We start from the raw sequence: 16,850 nt of genomic DNA, 5'->3' as shown, positions 1-16,850 counted from the left end.
GGAGCTTCAGCTTCAGCATCAGTCCTTCCAATGAATACTCAGGACTGATTTCCTTTAGGATTGACTGGTTTGATCTCCTTGTAGTCCAAGGGACTCTCAAGAGTTTCCTCCAACACCACAGTTCAAAAGCATCAATTCTTTGGTGCTCAGTTTTTTTTACAGTCCAACTCTAACATCCACACGTGACTACTGGAAAAACCATAGCTTTGACTAGACGGACCTTTGTTGGCAAAGTAATGTCTCTGCTTTTTAATATGCTGCCTAGGTTGGTCATAGCTTCTCTTCTAAGGAGCAAGCATCTTTGAATTTCATGGCTGCAATCACCATCGGCAGTGATTTTGGAGCCCCAAAATATAAAGTCTCTCACTGTTTCTATTGTTTCCCCAGCCATTCGCCATGAAGTGATCAGACTGGATGCCACGATCTTAGTTTTTTGAATGTTGAGTTTTAAGCGAACTTTTTCACTCTCCTCTTTCACTTTCATCACTTTCATCATTAATAGGCTCTTTAGTTCTTCTTTGTTTTCTGCCATAAGGGTAGTATCATCTACGTATCTGAGGTTATTGATGTTTCTCCTAGCAATCTTGATTCCAGTTCGGCATTTCGCATGATGTACTCTGCATATACGTTAAATAAGCAGGGTGATAATATACAGCCTTGACATACTCCTTTCCCAATTTGGAACCAGTCCATTGTTCCATGTCCAGTTCTAACTTGCTTCTTGACCTGCATACATATTTCTCAGCAGACAGGTAAGGTGGTCTGGTATTCCCATCTCTTTAACTGTTAAGTTAAATGCAGAGCCACATGCTTTTAATGGTGCTTCCCAGGTGGCACTAGAGGTAAAGAAACTGCCTGCCAATGCAGGGGATGCAAGAGATGTGGGTTTGATCCCTTGGTCAGGAAGATCCCCTGGAGGAGGGCACACGGCAAACCTCACTAGTATTCTTGCCTGGAGAATTCCATGAACAGAGGAGCCTGGCAGGCTGCACTCATAGTGTCGTACAGAGTTGGACATGACTGAAGCAACTTAGCATGCACGCGTGCTTTTAATGATCTACTGAGCTAAGGTAGCACTCATTTCCTTTCTAAAAACTGAGCCTAATAAAGATATAAGCCTCAGCACATCACTCCAGTTGGAAGCTGAGGGAGTACTTGTCAACAGAGCCAATATTTTCCTTGGAAAGCAATTTAGGTACACTCTCAATATGAGATAAACAACCAGAAATTCCATGCCATAAAGTAGGACCGAAAAATTTTTAGCCTAGAAAAATATGCAAGTACTCTACTAAATGAATCCAACATAGTAAAACATCTGGTAAAGTACACCCTGTTTTTAAACAATATAAATTCTGATTATAGGCGAAATTAGACAGTGTGTGTCTTTCTCTGATACATTCATGTAGTGTAACACCTTCTAGGTCCGTCTATGTTGTCACAAATGGCGAGATTTCACTCTTTTCTATGACTGAGGAATATTCCATTATATATAAGTATTATTATTTTTTTAAACTACTCAAAATAAGCTATAATTTTTAAATTAAAATTTTAATAATCTAAAAAAAATCCCCAGTCATTTCTTGATTTGTTTTTCACATGGCAGTAAATAAAAAGGACACTGTTAAACAGTATACTGCATGAATAACCTTTTGAAATTTTGAAACTATAATCCTTCCAATTTAAGAATATTCAGAACTATCTTAATTGAAAACTGCAACTAAGATGAAATTCTTTAACATTAGAGAAATATATAATCTATCGTGTATATAAAACATGCATGTAATGTCACATGTTATATATAATTATATAGTTATCCTACCTTCTATATGTTATTGGTAGCTTTGCTTTTATGCAATTAACAAATCCCAAGTCATGGATATAAAAGCATAAAATAACTAGTAATGATTAATCCAAATGAATGTTCCTATAATATTTTAAAAATCTTACTTTAACTCAGCAAAATTTACTTATTTAATATAAAGTTTACATACCTGACCTTCCAAAAACTACATCCCAAGGGGAACTAATGGGCTGTTCATCTCCTTTAGCTCCACCTTCTTTATCTGTACCTTGAATTCCAATGCCAGCCACAGTGCTCACCATCTCAGCTTCTAGGTCAATCTATAGAAATTAATACAGGTTTTATACAATGCATCTATTTACAACAGAACATATAGAAAACATGTGCTTTATTTATTCTATATGTGAACTTATTATATATTAAAAAAACTGAGTGGTTTTGTATGTAAAATAAAAAAGGAAACGTGCAACATAAATATTTTTAAAAAAGCTTACGAAAAAAGGCTTATCAAGTACACGGTGATCTTGTTATTAAAATGCATAAAACTTAGTCCTTTTCACTTCTCTATCCATCCATTCCCCTACTTTCCTCTTACCCACTCGCCTTCATCATGCCTCTACCAAAACTGGTATTGAACTCAACTATAAAATATTTTAAAAGAAGGTGACATTTGAAAATGTAAAGCAGCATCAAGAAAAACACTTCTTAAAATTAAATGTATATTTCAATTGTGCTTGGTTAGTAATTAACACATTTAGAATTTAACATGTGGCAAGCACTGACCCCATCTATCCATCCAAACTCACATATCCCTACAACTGTGATTTTGATTATTTCAGAGGAAACTGAGGCACAGATCATTAAGATCCCAACACCCCAGAGCCAGTAAGTCCAGGATCTTGGACTTCCAGCTCTACTACATGCCTCTGCTTCATAAACCAAAAAACTAACGCATTCTACTGAAAAAAAAGATACTCTGGTTTCATCTCCTGAGACTTTTCAACATCTCATGAAAATTTTCAAACACAGAGAAAAGCTGAAAGAATTTAACTCGAGTGCTTCATTGTTTCAGACCTCCGTTTTCTTTTGAGGCAAAACTTACAACAAAATGTACAAATCATAAGTGTACCATCTGATAAATTCTCAAAGATACAGAAACTTGTGTAGCCCCAACGTACATAAAGATACAGAATGTTACCGTCACTCCAGAAAGTTCCTTCACACCTCTTTCCAGTCATCCCCAACTCCAGTGGCAAACAGTATTAAATTTTTTTTCCCATCATAGATTAGCTGTAACTCTTCTAGGATTTCAGATAAATGAAATGATACAGTAATGAACTCTTTTTTGAGGCTTCTTTCATTTAACATGTTTGAAATTTATTCATGTTCCTTTTGATTGCTGAATAGTATTCCATCAAAAGAATATATCACAGCTCATTTACATATTTTTTTAAAACGTATTATTATTTATTTGGCTGCACTGGGTCTTAGTTGAGGCATGTAGGATCTTTAGTTGCAGCATGTGAGAACTAGCTTCCTGACCAGGGATTGAACCTGGGCCCCCTGCCTTGGGAACTCAGGGTCGTAGCCACTGGACTACCAAGTCCCTCATTTATATATTTTCTTACTGATGGACACCTGGGCTATTTCCAGCTTGGGGGCCTTTAAGTAGGGATGCTATTTACATTCTCATATAAGCCTTTTTGTGGACATGCTTTCGCTTTTCTTGGGTATGTACACAGGACAGTAACTGCTATGTTATAGGGCAGGTGTATTAGCAGCTTGATATAAAAACTTCCAGAAGGTTTTCTCCAATGGTCTATCATTTTCTATTTCTACCAATAACGTATGAGAGTTCAAATTGCTCCATATCCTCGCCGACCTCTGGTATTGTCGGTCTTTTTTTTTAATTGAAGGATAACTACTTTACAGAATTTTGTTGTTTTCTGTCAAACCTCAACATGAATCAGCTATAGGTATACATATATCCTCTCCCTTTTGAACTTCCCTCCCATCTCCCAGTCTTTTTAATTTTAATCATTACAGGGGATATACATTGATATTTACTGTGGTTTGAACTCACATTTCCTTCTCAACTCACAATGTTGATCATTTTTCTATGTACTTGTGGTTACTATCATATCTGCTTTTGAAAAATGTTAAAATCTCTGGCTCATTTTTTATTGGGTTGTCATCCCATTTTTCAGCTGTAGATACCTTTATATTACACAGATACTAATCCTCTTCATAGATGTATTTTTGTGAATTTTTGTGACTATTTTCTGATAGACTGTGGCTTTTCACCTTAATTATTTTGTGGCTACACCATGTGGTTTGTGGGATCCTAGTTCCAATGGCACCCCACTCCAGTACTCTTGCCTGGAAAATCCCCTGGATGGAGGAGCCTGGTAGGCTGCAGTCCATGGGGTCGCAAAGAGTCGGATACGACTGAGTGACTTCAGTTTCACTTTTCACTTTCATGCACTGGAGAAGGAAATGGCAACCCACTCCAGTGTTCTTGCCTGGAGAATCCCAGGGGCGGGGGAGCCTGGTGGGCTGCCGTCTATGGGGTCGCACAGAGTCTGAAGTGTTTGGATTGGGACTGCATTAAGTCTATAGATCAATTTAGAATAAAATGAATTTTAATACTGAGTTTTGCAGTCCAATACTGAGTTAATTTTTCTCAGTTCAGTTCAGTTGCTCAGTCATGTCAGACTCCTTGTGACCCCATGGACTGCAGCATACCAGGCCTCCCTGTCCAGCATCAGCTCCCGGAGCTTGCTCAATCAAACTCATGTCCTTTGAGTCAGTGATGCCATCCAACCATCTCATTCTCGGTCATCCCCTTCTCCTCCTGCCTTTGATCTTTCCCAGCATCAGGGCCTTTTCAAATAAGTCAGCTCTTTGCATCAGGTGGCCAAAGAATTGGAACTTCAGCTTCAGCATCAATCCTTCCAATGAATATTCAGGACTGATTTCCTTTAGGATTGGCTGGTTTGATCTCCTTGCAGTCCATGGGACACTCAAGACTTCACTCCAAAGACAGAAATATAGATCAATGGAACAAAATAGAAAGCCCAGAGATAAATCCACGCACCTATGGACACCTTATCTTCGACAAAGGAGGCAAGAATATACAATGGAGAAAAGACAATCTCTTTAACAAGCGGTGCTGGGAAAACTGGTCAACCACTTGTAAAAGAATGAAACTAGAACACTTTCTAACACCATACACAAAAATAAACTCAAAATGGTTTAAAGACCTAAACATAAGACCAGAAACTATAAAACTCCTAGACAAAAACACAGGCAAAACACTCTCTGACATAAATCACAGCAGGATCCTCTATGACCCACCTCCCAGAGTATTGGAAATAAAAGCAAAAATAAACAAATGGGACCTAATTAAACTTAAAAGCTTTTGCACAACGAAGGAAACTAAGTAAGGTGAAAAGACAGCCTTCAGAATGGGAGAAAAATAGCAAACGAAGCAACTGACAAAGAATTAATCTCAAAAATATACAAGCAACTCCTGCAGCTCAATTCCAGAAAAATAAAAGACCCAATCAAAAAAGGGCCAACAAACTAAACAGACATTTCTCCAAAGAAGACATACAGATGGCTAACAAACACATGAAAAGATGCTCAGCATCACTCATTATCAGAGAAATGCAAATCAAAACCACTATGAGGTACCATTTCATGCCAGTCAGAATGGCTGCGATCCAGAAGTCTACAAGCAATAAATGCTGGAGAGGGTGTGGAGAAAAGGGAATCCTCTTATACTGTTGGTGGGAATGCAAACTAGTACAGCCACTATGGAGAACAGTGTGGAGATTCCTTAAAAAACTGGGAATACAACTGCCATATGACCCAGCAATCCCACTGCTGGGCATACACACTGAGGAAACCAGAACTGAAAGAGACACGTGTACCCCAATGTTCATCGCTGCACTGTTTATAAGCCAGGACATGGAAGCAACCTAGATGTCCATCAGCAGAAAAATGGATAAGAAAACTGTGGTATATGTACACAATGGAATATTACTCAGCTATTAAAAAGAATTCATTTGAATCAGTTCTAATGAGGTGGATGAAACTGGAGCCTATTATACAGAGTGAAGTAAGCCAGAAAGAAAAACACCAATACAGTATACTAATGCATATACGTGGAATTTAGAAAGATGGTAACGATGACTCTATACATGAGACAGCAAAAGGGACACAGATGTATAGAACAGTCTTTTGGACTCTGTGGGAGAGGGAGAGGGTGGGATGATTTGGGAGAATGGCAGTGAAACATGTATAACATCATATGTGAAACAGATCTCCAGTCTAGGTTCAAAGCATGAGACAGGGTGCTCGGAGCTGGTGCACTGGGATGACCCAGAGGGATGGGATGGGGAGAGAGGTGGGAGGGGAGTTCAGGATGGAGAACACATGTACACCCGTGGAGGATTCATGTCAATGTATGGCAAACCACTACAATAAAAAAAAAAAAAAAGAGTTTACTCCAACACCACAGTTCAAAAGCATCAATTCTTCAGTGCTCAGTTTTCTTTATGGTCCAACTCTCATATCCATACACGACTACTGGAAAAATCATAGCTTTGACTAGACGGACCTTTGTTGGCAAAGTAATGTCTGTGCTTTTTAATATGCTGTCTAAGTTGGTCATAGCTTTTCTCCCAAGGAGCAAGCGTCTTCTAATTTCATGGCTGCAGTCACCATCTGCAGTGACTGCAATGTTTTATGGTTATGTATTTCTAAAAATTTATTCCAATATTCTATTTTGGTTGCTAAGTAAACAGAATTTTAAAATTCCATTTCCAGTTGACTGTTACTAGTATATAAAAATATGGATCTTTTTACATTGACTTTGTAGTTTGTAACCTTCCCAAATTCACTTATTAGTTGGAGTAACTTTGTATAGATTACTTTATAAGATTGTATAGATACATATAGAAAATATACAGATAGATATATCTATATAGATAGATATAATATATATATATATAATCTTACTTTGTAAGATTGTATAGATACAATCTTCTATGTACATGACATGTCTCTGGCAAATAGTTGTTTTTCTTCCTTTTTATCCTATATGCCTTCTATTCCTCTTTTTTGCCTCATTATAATGGCTAGTACTTTCAGTACAATGTTTAATAGGCATGATGAACGTGATCATGCCTTGTCTTGTTCCCAATCATGAGGCAAAAGTATTCAATACTTTGCATTAAGTGTAGCTGTAAGCTTTTTGTAGATGATATTTATCCTATTGCAGACACTCATTTCCATTTCAAGTTTATTAACTTAAACATGATTAAATGTTTTCCAGTTTTTTTCTGAATCTAGTAAAGCATCAGATGGCTATTTCATTCTGTTATTATGGCAAATTACATTGATTTATTTTGGTGATATCCTCTTGCATTATTTTTGGTAGCTGCTCTATAATCTTCTGAAATTATAAAAAATGTTCATCAATGTAACTTTATATTTTTATTGCAACATATAATCTGCAAAAATACAAAAGGCAGCCAGGGATGGGTTCTTGAAATAGATCTTGATTTAAGACTTCCCTGGTGGCTCAGGTGGTAAAGCATCTGCCTACAATGTGGGAGACCTGGGTTCGATCCCTGGGTCGGGAATATCCCCTGGAGAAGGAAATGGCAACCCGCTCCAGTACTCTGGCCTGGAAAATCCCATTGACGGAGGAATGTGGTAGGCTACAGTCCATGGGGTTGCAAAGAGTCGGACACAATTGAGCGACTTCACTTTCACTCTCTTTTCACAGAAACTGATAGGATAGTTTAAAAATTCCTCTTGGAGAAAGCCTGGGCCTAGGTAATGTTATAGGAGTTTTAATAAATATTCAAAAACCATTAATTCCTATGTGAGGCAAATTATTCAAAAAAAACAGAAAAAAAAGAAAAAAACTCACTTGATGAGATCAGTATGACCTTGATTCCAAAATCAGGTGAGAACAGAACAAGAAAATACAGAATTTATGAATATGAATTTTATAACATTGAATGTAATTTTGGATAATCAAATCTAATTTGGCTTTTTAAAAAAATCATGATTAGGTAAGTTTTATTCCAGGGATAAAAAGATGACTCAACATCAAATACACCTAATAATATAATTCATCACATCAGTATACTACAGGCAAAAAACTATACAATTATTTCCATAAATACAGAAAATGCATTTAATAAAATTATATAATAATTCTTAGTAACTAAGAGAAAATTTCTTAACTTCATAAATATTTTATTTCCCAAAGCTACAGAAAATGCATGTAAACTTCTGGAGAAAGTTTACTTGCATTCTATTTAAGACTATGAGCATGACAAGATATCTACTATTACCATAATGCTTAAAAGCAATATAATAAAAGGTAATGAAGTATAAAAATGAAAAGGGAAAAGATAAAACTGTTGTGTGTTTTTTTCAAAAAATATATTCACATGAGAAAGAAACAGAAGTTTTTGCCGAAATGGCTAAGTTGATCCTAAAATTCTTGTAGAACTGAGAGGGATTCAGGAACAGTCAAAAAATGTTGACAAATAAGTAGGAAGACTCATACTTTCTGATTGCACAACTTATTAAGTTATGACAATCAAAACAGTGTGATTTTACCATAAAGACAGAAAAACAGACCAATGGAATAGACGTGAAAGTCTGGAAATAAACCCATGCATGTATGAATAATTGATTTTCTAAAGGCTGCCAAGACTACTCAAAGGAGAAAGAACAGTCTCTTCTATAAATGGTTCTGGGATAACTGGATGTCCACATGTAAAAGAATGAAGTTGAACCCTTAGCTATGCCAAGTTTAGACAGCATATTAAAAAGCAGAGACAAAGGTCCATCTAGTCAAAGATACGGTTTTTCCAGTAGTCACGTATGGATATAACAGCTGGACCATAAAGAAGGCTGAGCACAGAAGAACTGATGCTTTTGAACTGTGGTGCTGGAGAAGACTATTCAGAGTCCTTTGGACTGCTAAGTGATCAATCCAGGCCATCCTAAAGGAAATCAGTCCTAAATATTCATTGGAAGGGCTGATGCTGAACCTGAAACTCATCCTTTGGCCACCTGATGCAAAGAACTGACTCACTGGAAAAGACCCTGATGCTGGGAAAGATTGAAGGCAGGAGGAGAAGGGGACGAGAGAGGATGAGATGGTTGGATGGCATCACCAACTCAATGAACATGAGTATGAGTGAGGTCCAGGAGATGGTGAAGGACAGGGAAGCCTGGCACACTGCAGTCCATGGGGTCACAAAGAGTCGGACTGGGTGACTGAACAACAACAACCCCCCCAAAGAAATAAAAATGTATGCCCACACAAAACTTCTATGTGAATTATTTGTAATAGCCAAAAATTGGAAACACCCTAAATGTCACCAACCGGTTACTGGATAAAATGTGGTTTATACATGCAATGGAATGCTCTTCAGCAGTATAAAGGAACTCCTGACATGTTACATCATCGGTGAACCTCAAAAACATTACACAGAATGAAAGAAGCCAGACACACAGACCATACATTATATGATTCTATTTATATAAATGTTCAAAAGAGGCAAATTTATACAGAAACTGGGGGATGGAAATGGGGATTAATTATAACTAGGTATGAGGGTTCTTACTAGGAAGATGAAAATGTTCTAAAAATGATTTATGATAATGGTTTCACAACTTGTTAAATTTACTAAAAATTCCTAAATTATATACTTGAAACGGGTGACCTTTATTCTATGGAAAATATATCACAATAAAGTTCTTAAAATACTACAGATTTTATAAGGTCACAAACAAACAAAATACTACAGATTTTATAACAAACAAATAAATAGATGTCACAAACAAATAAAAAGATGTGAATTAAACACATCAGAAAGGCTGCCTATAGGTGTACTTATGTACAGGGAATGGCAGGGGAGACAGAAATGGAGATGAAGAGGAATTTACAAAAGTAAGTAAATTATTTCTAACAAGAAACAGGCTGACATGGAACCAAGATGTTCATGAGGTATAAATACAGGAGTATGGTCCACCCTCTGCAAATGAGATCTTAAAAATGTAAAATAAACATTTTCATAGATTTAAAAAGAGAGGAAGAAATAATTCTACATCATTTCCATTTTTTGAAGATACTAAACTGTAAAGAGTTGACTCATTGGAAAAGACTCTGATGCTGGGAGGGATTGGGGGCAGGAGGAGAAGGGGATGACAGAGGATGAGATGGCTGGATAGTATCACTGACTCGATGGACGTGAGTCTGGGTGAACTCCGGGAGTTGGTGATGGACAGGGAGGCCTGGCGTGGGGTTGCAAAGAGTCGGACACGACTGAGCGACTGAACTGAACTGAACTGAAACTGTCATAAAATATAAAAATGACTCCAAGTAACCTATATTTCTTATGATGATTATGCTATCAATACTCTAATACCCACTAAGTTCTAAAGCAAGAGAAATTAATGTGTAATCAAAAAAGGACAAGTATTCCCTCTACCTTGTGGGCTAAATACCTTACTACTTCATTATTCTCTTCGATATCTACGATACTATGAATTTTAGAAGCACAGACCCAAAAAAGATAATGATAAAGAAATACTGACCTTTAAGGAGCAACGTAAAATCACGGTTGCCCAAAGTACACAACGTTAAGTTATTAGTCCTATGAAAAGTTCTGCTAAATAGGGCTTCTTGGTCAAGTAAGTTTATAAATACTGCACACATATCCCCCCACTAACGTATGCACAATATATGGCATATTAAAATCTAAGAAATTCTCTAAGATGTTTAAAAAACAAATCTGCTTTAATTTACAAAGCCACAAAATCTTTTTCTCATGTAACATCTTTTTATATTAGGATGAATATACACTTTAGAAAATGCTTCATTCAACAGATGTTACTTGCTCATAAATTTATTCAATAAATATCTATTAAATACACCTACTGTGGGCCAGGCTCTGTTTTAGGTGCTTAGGATTTCAGTAGTAAAGAAAACAAATTCCACGCCCGTGTGGGGATTTACACTACACTGATTATTATCATTATATGTTCTACATGTTTTTTCCTATTTTATGTATAATTATCAACTAAGTATATTAGTTGACAATTTTGTCAATATAAATAGGCAAAAACATCGATAGAGAGAAATAGTGAGAAAAGCAAGGGAAGTGCCTGAAATAGTATGTTCAGACAGAATAGGTTAGATGAACTTATTTTCCAAATAGATGGCACGTTAAAGACCAATAAATTACAGCCAAAATACTCATCAGTAAGAAATGCTTAAAATAACTAGGTAATACTGCACAGTCATATTCATATGACTAATATGGGGAAAAAAAGTTAAAGAGGAATGCAAAAATTATGTATATTCATTATGATTCCATTTGTTTAAAAAAGAAGATTCTCTAAAGACAAAATTAGTTTGCATATGAGTAGAAAATTTCTGAAGACACAAATTTTAACAATGGTTGGTTATCACTGCTGCTGCTGCTGCTGCTGCTAAGTCGCTTCAGTCGTGTCCGACTCTGTGCGACCCCATCAATGGCAGCCCACCAGGCTTCCCCGTCCCTGGATTCTCTAGGCAAGAACCTGGAGTCCACTAGGGAGCCCAAATAGATCACAGGGGACTTTTTAAATCTTTAAGTATTACATCATTTAAAAAAAACGAGATCATATATTACTACTATAATGAGACTACAAAAATATTTAAGTCTAACTGACACATAAATATTCCCAGAGAAAACATAAGAGCTGAAGGGAGGCAGGAGTGTTTGCTTTTTTCCTAGATTTGAGAAAATTTAACTGAAAAGGGACAAAGCATCACTTTACAAACTGATTAAGAAAATATTTCAAATTGGGGAGCCTTATGGTGATCAGGCACATGAGTTTGAAATAAAGGATTAAAAAAAGGACTTGATTTGCCCTCTGTGACAATATGCTGACACACAGAAAAACAAGTTACATAAGAATAAAGTTAAAGCAAGTACCTCTAAGAAAAGGATGATCTGAAATATTTAAGCAACACCCTCTCATTTCAAATATTTATGTAGCAAGTATATATGTTTTTCTGATTAGAAGTATTAAAACTTTATTTAAAATGGAAAATTACCTTTCTTATAAGGTGATTTTCTGTATCTGCCACATATATGATATTATTCATTATGGCTACACCTTGTGGTGAGTTGAAACTTGACTCTGAAAAGATTCCATCTTTTCTTCCAGGGTTAGGTCCTAAAAGACAAAATAACCATAAAAGAAAATTTTTCTTATCTCAAAGTAAAACAAGCAAACAAAAACCCCCAAACAAAAACTTATATTTAAAGCTGGGATTTTAATATGATACTTCTGCAGTCCATGGGGTCGGAAAGAGTCAGACATGACTGAGCCACTGAACAACAACAACCTAAAAACTAACCTGTTTCCCAAGATACCTGTTTTTCTCAGCAATAAGTTTTGCAAGTGAAAGGACTTACTAGATAATGGTTACTAGAACACTTTAGTAGTTTGTATCAGAAGAAATTAATTCAAAACACATGTATACCTGTGGTGGATTCATTTTGATATTTGGCAAAACTAATACAATTATGTAAAGTTTAAAAAAAAATTTAAAAAAGGCATCTATTACCTAGACTACAAAGAATTAAAAATAATTTAAATCTTTCAGCATCTAGATGAAGGATTTTTAACAATTTTGGAAGATAAACTCCTTTGATGATAACAATGAAAAGTATGAGCCCTTCCCTTACAAAAATACACATGCCCATTAAATGTCTGGAGAAGGAAATGGCACCCCACTCCAGTACTCTTGCCTGGAGAATCTCATGGATGGAGGAGCCTGGTAGGCTACAGTCCATGGGGTTACTAAGAGTCGGGCACGACTGAGCGACTTTGCTTTCACCTGTCACTTTCATGCATTGGAAAAGGAAATGGCAACCCAATCCAGTGTTCTTGCCTGGAGAATCCCAGGGACAGAGGAGCCTGGTGGGCTGCTGTCTACGGGGGTCGCAGAGTCGGACATGACTGAAGTGCCTTAGCAGCAGCAGCATTAAATGTCACCAACAGTTTCAAGGGGTTCACAGGTCATGAGGATCATTCAAGCATTTCTTAATAGCCCATGAATCCCAACTTAACAGACTTGGTTTAAACCCCAGCTCTAGTTAGCTGCTGATGTAGGCAAGTTCTGTGTGACAAAAGTTTACAAAAGTTTCTCTTCTGTAAAACGAAACTAATAATATACCTAACTTATAGCACTGTGTACATTAATACAGGTAAAGTGCTCAGAATAATGCCAGGCATATTTTGTTTGTTATTATTAATAACACTATTATTGTTGATGATGAGAACTCTCTGAGGGGAAAAAAAAGGGAGAGTACCGTGGTCACTTCAGACTGGAGAGTACCGTGTACTATTAACCCATATATTCTTGAGCCACATTAGCAGAGTAAAAGATCTGGTAGAATAAGACCACCACCACCAAGAATCTTCTAAAGCACATCTGATCAGTATCTCCTGAGTGTATGTGACCACAAAATTCTCTTTTAAAACTTGCAGAATAACTATAAATTTATCACAAGATAACAGTATTTCTAGAAACATGTTTGGAAAAGGTAGTTTGCTGCTGGTTTCTCTGTTTAACAAAGGATATCCATCTAAACTATTTTGAAAATTTTAGAAGCTATTAAAAAGCTTTTAATTATTTAAATGTAACTTGCTATAACACATGTTTTTGAGTAACAATTCTCTGCCTGTTACAAATTAAAATACAAAGTTGCCAAAGCAAAATAAACAGAACACACACATACTCTAACAGAAACAACAAATGCCTTCAAGAGCTAAGGGAATATTATCCTGGCATAATAAGAACAGCCCCAGGGCTGAGGGTATGATTAGTTTATTTGCATCCTACCTTATGTACTAACAGTGCATGTGTGACTAAATCAAGACTGCAAAGAGATGAATTACTTTTCTCCTTGACTAATACGTTGTTGGATGTCATTTCAGCCTGGGTGAGCAGGATTAATAGTGTACTTAGTAGATATTCTTAATTACATAAGATGTCAGTAAGAGCCCTTTTTAGATACAGACCAGGGAGATACGGAAGAAAATGACCTACGCCTATATGCTACTTTTATTTTGCTATAACCAAAGGCAGTGGATTCAAAAGTATGCTTAAGTTCTTATGGAAGGAGAGAAAGGTATAATGTTATACAAACCCTAGGTTATTTATTTTATAATCTAAGTCTCAAGTTCTTAGGGTTTATTTAATCTTGGTCTTAAAAAAGATATGGCTGTATTTTGATGGAAAGGGAAATATAATACTTCCATATGAAATGCCTCAAATCTAAAATGTATACAATATTTTCATAAGATACAATAAAGTGACAGTTTTTTGACAAAAGATGGAATATACAGATATACTTGAAAATTATACAAAAGATTTCCTCCTTTTGATCTAACGGAATTTTTTGGGGTAGTTTTGGTTGTTTTTCAGGAAGTGAGAAGACATTAATTCAGATACCCCACATTAATTAACAAAATAATTTCTGATGAAGTTAACAGTCAATGTATATTGCCGTTCTATAGTTATTTATAAATTTCCATTTTAACACATTTCTCTGAATAATTTTTACATATATAATGTAAAATACATTATATATCATAATCAGCAAACTTTACCTCCAATGCTGTACTGAATTTGTCCATTCTTCCAGACGACCAAAATTCTGTGATGTCCAGTGTCTGCTATTACCAATCTATTAGAAACATGGTCCACTGTTATTTTGCCAGGAAACAGCAATGGTGAAGGTGGCAAGGAATCTTTATAGAGTTTTATTCCAATTTTATTAGCTCTGATCTGTCCCCTGTCTTTGTAATACTTTAAAGCTATTGAAGTATATAAAAATAATTTCTCTTTATGTCCTTCTCCAATCAAAGAAAACAACATGTTTCCACGGGGTCCGAGTATGATCAGAGTTGGCCAGCAGGAAACTTCTAGTTCTTGCCAAAGGCTGGCATCTGCATCATTAACCACAGGGTGGGTGATGTTGTATCGAAGAACAGCACTCCTAATGTTATCCAGGACTTTTTCATTTGGAAACTTGGCCGAGTGAACACCAACAATCAGAAGACCATCTAAATGCCAAAAATTAAAAGTTGAACATTATTAAGTATTAAAATTTGACTATCACCATCCATATATTAGGGTTGGGGTCATTAGTAAGTATAAACAGATAAAAAAGATAAAAGATAGGACTAAATTAGTATCTTCAACTGTATTTAAACTCATGAATAAAAAATTAACATTTAAATCTAAACTCAATCTTGATAACTACATAAAAACCACATATGATCAAAATCATGTAGCAACTTTAAGTTTAAAACCCTGTGTCCTTTATCTAAAGCTTTAAAATAATTTTTTATTTTATTAGAAAGATGTTGAAATTTTGTAACCTTTTCCCACCTATTTTAAGCTCCTTTAAAATTCACAAAGACTATGATTGCTTTCTGCTGGTACTGATTGTCACATTATCCTCTTAAATTTTTCTGATCTAACTACATCATAGATTAACAGAATGAACAGGAACAAGATGTTTCCATAAGGTCCTTGACTTATTTAAAATTCCTACTGTATAGCTCTTAGAACAGACCATATTATAGACAGCAGAACTGCTGAAAATTAAACAATATATTTCTTTTACCTAATCAATACAGCATGTCAAGAAAATAATACAGAAAAAAAAAAAGTATGAAGTGTTAGGCTAGATTCAGAGAAAAACTCAGTATTGACTACCAAGGTGATAGAGGTAATAATAGCCATGTAAATTAGAATCTCCCAACATATTCATTAAAAACTATACAAACCAGTATGAAGAAAAAATAAAACCACACAAATTGGGAGGTCTAAGTACCAGACAGCCCATCCTTCCATTACAACTAGTAACTCCAAATCAAAGCACATACACAAACACATGCCTGACGACTGAGAATAGTAAACAAAAGCGGGTAGACTGCTAGAGAGGGGTCAGAACTTGGAAAAGCAAGTTACAGGAGGGTGAGTTTTCAGCTGTACTTTGTTTCCCCTTTCACAGCTTTGCACTGAGAATGGACCCCAGTGAGCCTGTGGAACAGTTTCAGATCTATTATACATGCAACAGGAATCTTAGAAGGAGAGGAGCAAGAGACTGGGGCAGAAAAAATACATAACACCAGAACTTCCAAAATGTGATTAAAGATATAAATTCACAGAATTCAAGAAGGTTAGTACACCTTAAGGAAGAGAAACTGAAAGAAAACCATGCCTACACACATCATTAAGTTCTGAAAACCAAAGATTAAAAAAACCCACAAACGTCTTGAAAGCAGCTGCAGAAAAAAAAGACATGGTGATGAGTGGCGCCTGGAAAACCAGGCAGAAGGCAGTGGGGGAGTGGGAAGGCCTGCACACTTGCAATACACTGTATGTCAGATACGCAGCAATAAAGTTCTTTAAAAAACAGAATAAGCTCCCTGAAGTCAAATTCTGGCTTTACTACTTGCTAGGTTACCTCAGGCATGGCACTAAATCTCTCTGTGTATCAGTTTTTTTATTTGTAAAATGGGAAAATGACAGTAAATTGCCTCACAGGTCAGCTTTGAGGGTATAGAGATAATCTGTATAAGACATTTAGCATAGTACCTGCTGCTGCTGCTGCTGCTAAGTCTCTTCAGTCGTGTACGACTCTGTGCGACCCCATAGATGGCAGCCCACCAGGCTCCGCCGTCCCTGGGATTCTCCAGGCAAGAACACTGGAGTGGATTGCCATTTCCTTCTCCAATGCATGAAAGTGAAAAGTGAAAGGGAAGTCACTCAGTCGTGTCCGACTCTTAGCGACCTCATGGACTGCAGCCTACCAGGCTCCTCCATCCATGGGATTTTCCAGGCAAGAGTACTGAAGTGGGGTGCCATTGCCTTCTCCAGCATAGTACCTAGTACACTGTAAAACTGTAAAACCTCAACAAATGTTCACTATTATTATTT

The 16,850-nt window shown here is 36.3% G+C and overlaps 1 protein-coding gene across 2 annotated transcripts in view; it reads right to left on the bottom strand.

Moving 5' to 3' along the window:
• NHLRC2 (NHL repeat containing 2) overlaps positions 1–16,850 on the bottom strand; it is a 61,418-nt gene that overhangs the window by 25,677 nt on the left and 18,891 nt on the right. For both annotated transcript variants that reach the window (XR_009733832.1, XM_061403541.1), the window contains exons 3-5: positions 14,510–14,965; positions 11,943–12,064; positions 1,992–2,121 (exon numbers count right to left, since the gene is read on the bottom strand). Coding sequence is in view for 1 of the 2 variants with exons in the window: in XM_061403541.1 (XP_061259525.1) it covers positions 1,992–2,121; positions 11,943–12,064; positions 14,510–14,965 (708 nt within the window). In the remaining variant the exon portion in view is untranslated. The remainder of the gene's footprint in view (positions 1–1,991; positions 2,122–11,942; positions 12,065–14,509; positions 14,966–16,850) is intronic.

Source organism: Bos javanicus, chromosome 26 (assembly GCF_032452875.1).
Source record: "Bos javanicus breed banteng chromosome 26, ARS-OSU_banteng_1.0, whole genome shotgun sequence".
Lineage (NCBI taxonomy): Eukaryota > Metazoa > Chordata > Mammalia > Artiodactyla > Bovidae > Bos > Bos javanicus.
Note: the sequence above shows the minus strand (reverse complement) of the source record. Positions and strands in the feature narration are given on the sequence as shown.